General features: G+C 34.3%; 1 protein-coding gene across 2 annotated transcripts in view; it reads right to left on the bottom strand.

Annotated features, from left to right (window-relative positions):
• Positions 1–224: 224 nt before the first annotated feature.
• The window catches only part of PDCD6IP (programmed cell death 6 interacting protein), a 43,550-nt gene continuing 37,774 nt past the window's right edge, over positions 225–6,000 (bottom strand). For both annotated transcript variants that reach the window (XM_083377390.1, XM_083377391.1), the window contains exons 15-18: positions 5,508–5,602; positions 4,275–4,410; positions 3,323–3,501; positions 225–1,411 (exon numbers count right to left, since the gene is read on the bottom strand). In XM_083377390.1, the coding sequence (XP_083233516.1) occupies positions 1,243–1,411; positions 3,323–3,501; positions 4,275–4,410; positions 5,508–5,602 (579 nt within the window). In that variant the 3' untranslated portion in view covers positions 225–1,242. The remainder of the gene's footprint in view (positions 1,412–3,322; positions 3,502–4,274; positions 4,411–5,507; positions 5,603–6,000) is intronic.

The following is a 6,000-nucleotide window of genomic DNA, read 5'->3' as shown; positions in this document are numbered from 1 at the left end:
ATGCTGCAAAAGAAAAAAAAAGACATGTATTAACAACTGTTTTGCAGTTAGCAGACTGGCAGCACTGGAGCTGGCAGTGTTAGCAGTGACACTTTCAGAAATCCAGAGTGTCTTTTAGTGGCAGGGGCAGTATATTTATTAATTCTTTAAAAATGCTGATGTGCTGCACAAGGCTTCTTAGCTGGGCACATGCATCCTATTATGTCATGCAAGCATAATCTTACATTCAACTCTAGTAGAATCTTATTTTAATTGCAGAATGAGTTTCTTGTTCTTTTCAAAACCTTGCAAACGGAGTAAATTGGTTAAATAAATGTAATTATTTTTATTTATCCACATTTGTAACTTAAGCTTTTTTAGACATCCCAAGAAAAGTAGGTTGCACAGGATTATCTTTGTATACACAGAGGCACATGTAATGAGGTAGGATAAAGGCAAGTTGCAGAGGACAACTGAACTTTTAGCATTTCAAAAAACAGCACAATTAGATAAGCCAGAAGTAAAATATCAAAATGTCAAGTGTATATCCCCAATGAATACCTTACAAGCTAGTCTTTGAATGATTCAATAAAAATATGCTGATTTATTTTCTCTTATTCTGGAATAACATATTGATTTTTCAGATTGTTTGTATATTATAGTAACTTAATATAAGAAACCATGACTGGTTTGCAGAAATCTCAGCTTCAAAAGCAATGCCAAAGAAGGTGCTCTAGCTTCAAAAACATACATTAGTTATAGCCAAATATAAAATATCTAAGTATAATTTTCAAACTATCTTATGCAGCGTATTTTGCACTTACAATTTACAATGCTTTAATCAAAACATATTGGTAACTAAAAGCAAATCCAAAATACAAACCAATATAATATAGAAATTCTATTTACTCTTATAGTTTATATCAGACTAATGCTTGTGCCATTTTGTTTTAGATCAATTATTTAGTATTTATTTATAGGGAGAGAAATGCAAAGTAATATTTGGTGTAGGTAAATTAGTACATAAATTGAATTTCGCTATAATCTAATTCTGTTAATTTAATATTGTAGTAGCTTGCCACTTTCTCAAGAAGTCTGATATAGTCAGAATTCAATTGAGAAAATAGATGTTTTGGAGCATTGTTAGGAAAGGAAGTTATCAACCATTCCAGTACAGTGAGGTACATTAGCTGAAGTAGAAGTTTAGTATGCTTATTGCAAATTACTCTTAGTTATAACAAGCAATGATTCTTTTCTGATACGTTATTGCTGTGGATAATATGGCTGTGGTGGATAAGGGTATCCAGGTTGCTGTGGTCCTGGATAAGGAGCTTGTCCAGGATTTTGATACCCAGGTGATGGTGTATATGGAAGATTGTATTGGCCATACATATAAGGATTATAGCCCAATGGCAAAGGCATCTGGCAATATCTGTGAAAACAAAACAAAAAAGCATATTTTATTATAATGAAGAAATTTCCATGCTTTGATTATCCCAAAAATCTGAAATAATCTTCATCTTATAAAGCTATTAAATTAAACACTGAACAATCTACACATAAAAGTATGTAATCTAATCATCATGTAAGAACTAGCAAATGAACCTCTATTACCAAACTTAGCAATGAAAGATCATAACAAATTGTCTTGCATTAATCAAAACAATCTGCAGATGGGAAAAATATAATTTAAACATTTTCATATAGGTTTTTGCAAGTACAAGTAGCCTTCAACTTACAACCTATAGTGGAGCCTGACAATTACAGTTGTGACAGTTGTAAAACAGCTCATCACATGGCCAACTTAATTTTTTTGCAGCAGTCATTAAGCAAATCCATTGTTTACTACGGGAATTTTTTTTTGTCATGTGGCTTCTTTATGGAAATGGGCCCCATTTTCAAAGCAGAAAGTCTGAAAATGGTGTCCATGTCTTGGATGAGCCTACACTGTCCAGGGACAGAGCTCTGCTTCCCTAATGTAACCTCTGAACCATTCTAGCCCATGATCAATAACAGGAATGGAAGTAGCCATCCGACCTGGTAGGATGGGAAGCAGACCCAAAGGCTGTGGAGACCCAGCAAAGGGAAAGCAAAGCCAAGATCCAGCAGGATGGGAAAAGAGGGAAATAACCTGGGGGGATGGTCTTTGTAACATCCCTACAGTCAGTCATAAGGGTGAATCAGCATGAGGGTGGTAATTTTGAAACCAGATCATAAGTAGCTTTGGAAGCATCCGGTCATAACTTCAAAAACTCACTAAGAAATCAGGCATAAGTTGAAGATCACCTGTATTGCTTTAGAACTCTAGAATTCATAGAATCTTAAGAGAAAATATCTGGCAGGAAATATGAAAAAGAATACAGGTCATCAACAACTTATGACCACATTTGAATCCAAAATTTATGTTGCTAAATAAGGCAGTTGTTAAGTGAATTTTGCTCCATTTTAAGATCTTTCTTACCACAGTTGTTAAGTGAATCATTGCACTTGTTAAATTAGTAACAAAGTTGTTAAGTGAATCTGGTTTCCCCACTGGCTTTGTTTTCAAAAGGTCACAAAAAGGGGATCACATGACCCTGACAGAGTGCAACTATCATTAATATGAGTCAGCTGCCAAGCACCTGAATTTTTACCATGTGACCATGGGGGTGCTGCAGCAGTCGTGTGAAAATCAAGTCATAAGTCACTTTTTACAGTGCCGCTGTAACACTGGTCACTAAACAAATTGTTTTAAGTCAAGGACTACTTGTACTGTATTCTTTTTAAGAAATGCTTATCAATGAGCATTCTGTACTACAGGTCCCATTTATTTTCTTCAAAACATTTTTTTTCTCTTCTTATATTTTCCCAGAAGACCAGATTCTACTTTTATTTCTCGGATAATTGGTTGCCATAGGAATTAATCAATTGGCTTATTTCTCAGGCCTGATGTGGTGGGCTGGGAAAGAGTGCCTTGGATAGAACTCACAGTGTCCTGGTGCCTTAACACTAATCCAAACTGGTTCTTTCTTCCAAACTATTATTGGGACTAAAACTAAGTTCAAAAGTGTCTTAATTCTACATGTTAGCAGTCCCAAGTGAACAGATATGATCAGATGTACTGATTCTGCTTTATTGTAAGGCTACATTAACAGAAACTTGCAAGTCTGAAGACACAAACTTCCCAGGCGCCATTTTTAACCACCTGATCAATTTAGGGGGAAATTTTCTTTCACTGACTATTAATCCATTGGGGGCTCCTCTCTTGTTTCATTGTTTCCTAGGCAACTTCTCTTCCCCTTGTCCCCCAAGGTCATCCATACATTCCATTACAATATGACATTAATTAGTTCACAAAACTTACCCAGGATAGCCTGGATAAGTTGGATAAGGTGGGCCCTGGGCCTGTGAAGGTGCTACATTAGTTGCAGAACCCACAGGAGCAGCTGATATCCCAGCGGTTGCTGAACCAGGAGCAGTGACAACAGGTGCTGTAGAAATTGCTGGTGGTGGAGGACGTGCTGGTGGCTGCGGTTTACTAGACTAAACAAAATATATATACATAATCTAACATAGAAGTACAATTCTATTGTTTATATTTTGTATTTGTGGCAATCAGACTTGAAAGTCTGACTAAAAACACAAACAACATTATGTAATTGCCACACAACGAGATAAATTTATTTAAATCAATGCCTTTTAAATATCCAAAAGAAGACTTTCTTGAATTACTTATTTAAATCAAGTTTGCCGTGAATGGTCCTTCATCTTTCTTATCTGACTAGTAAATCTGACAAAATATATTTATAACTGAGAGCAATGTATAGCACCACAAAATAAATTGTATTGTAAATTATAAATACGGTAGCACTACAGTACATAATATTCACCATCTCTCTCAAGCTGTTGATATAACGACAATATTAAGATTATCCATTTCACTGTTTCTGTGTCCCATCAATCACCCTTTCTCTTTTCCTTGGTCCACCTCTGCCATCAACACACAACCAGAGAACAATTCTACGTAGCCTAGAATTTTGTTAGAAAAACCAAAACTCAAATCTCAAAATTATCACTATCAAGAAGACTGGAATAGTTTTCAAATGCTATTTTGGTTAGAGAGAAACTTGGTATTATCTTTCTTTCTTTTTCTCTCTCTCATCTACCAGGGCTATGAATAGGTTCTTTTTCATCCATTCTTTGCACTGCAATTTTTCAATATACAGTATTCAGTATATAAGGCTGCTGTTTCAATTTACTGAATTTACTGAAACAGAGAAAGCAAAAAACAATAACTTTACTGTTGATTTACTTACCACATTGGTTCGGGGAGCTGGAGTTGGAATAGAGGATGCAGAGGGCTTGTTTCCCGCAGGGGGAACAGTTTGATATGCAGGCACAGAAGGAAAAGAAGGAGCACTGGGTTCTCTGGCAATACTCTGCTGCAAATCTCTTAAAAAGAAAAAAATAATAAAAATGGAAGTTGAACATGGAGAATTAGAACATTACTTTAGCCTACTATAGAACACCTGGGGTGTATTTTGTATGGAGATCTTGGTTTCAGTGTCCGAGAGGGGAAACTATAAATTAATATTCACTCCAAGTCATGTCCTAATTAAATTCACCTTCATAGCATAATTAGATTTAGGGTCTCACAGAAAAATGTTTTTCTTGCATGAAAAGGTATTTAAGAGATAAAAAAACAGAACTTTTTAAAGGAATCTTAATAATTCCATAAAATAATATTAAAGCAACTCTCCAGACTCAAAACATTAGGTCTTGTTTCAAACACTGCTTTTGTCCCTATAAAGATGTCTCTGTTTATATTCCCCAACTCTCAAAATGGAATACAGTATGTTTATATCCATAAATAGTAGGCACAATAGAGGGAATGCAGAAGAGGTAAGCTCCATGTTGAACCTAGACAACTAAGCCCCTAAATCTATATTCATAAAATTTGATAGCTAACAGCATATATTTTAAGAATAGCAGCATAAATTATTAAATATAAGCAAACTGGTAAATCACAAAATATGGGGGAAATTGAGTAAAAAAAAATCATGTAAAGACAACGCTAATATATAGTTATATCAAGATCAGAGAAGGGAAAGTTGTGACCCTCCAACTGTTGAGGCTTAGGAACAAACATATCCATTGTGTACAAATAATAATAACTAAACAGGGTCACAACTGTCCTCAAGTTCTGTCAGTACTTGCATACTGTTTAATCAACTTAATTGGATTAATTGCACATCAGTTGCTCTTACCTCTTGAGGCTAACCAAGTAAATATCTGAACTAATTTAGAAAACTAATTTAGAAAACATTCTATAATTCTATATATTACGAAAACAGTCATTCTATCAATTAACCAACATCTTGACAATTGTGAAACAGAAGCATTTCCTATTATTTTCCAGCTCAGTTTTTATTGGCAAATCTCTATTATGTGAAGGAATTCATTTTAAGCTTTTTAATTACAAAGCATTCTTTCCTTAAAAGTAGCAGCCAGAAACTAGTGTTTTTTTTACGGTATTTGTAGATGCTTACTTCAGAAGTTCATCTCTTTCTGTTTTGCGTGCAAACACAATGTCACTGCATTTGTTTTGGAATTTCAAAAGGATTTCAGTCAGTTCGTTATAGAACTAGAACGGGGAAAAAAATGCAATGTTCATCCACACCACACACACACATACACAGATATACATAGATATTTATTTTAATGACAGAAAAAATATATTAATGAAAACACCAATGGAAGACATTTTATATAATTGTAGTTTTATCAATCTATGAAATAAATACTTCAATGGAACAAAATACCAATAAGTCGGTAAAATAATCCATCTGAAAAATAATCAAATAAAATGGTTCAATTGTTTAATTCAAATGTATTATGGAAGCTCTTCTAGATATTACCTCATACCACGCTGTGTGTTTTAAATTTAGTTGGAATTTTAACTGGCCATGGTAGACAGACTAAATTATGGTATGTAATATTTGTCATACTATCTGAAGTAAGTTATCTTGTGGTTATTGTAAG

The sequence above is a fragment of the Vipera ursinii genome, assembly GCF_947247035.1.
Source record: "Vipera ursinii genome assembly, chromosome: Z".
NCBI lineage: Eukaryota > Metazoa > Chordata > Lepidosauria > Squamata > Viperidae > Vipera > Vipera ursinii.
The sequence above is the reverse complement of the archived record's forward strand: the minus strand, read 5'-3'. Positions and strand labels throughout refer to the sequence as shown.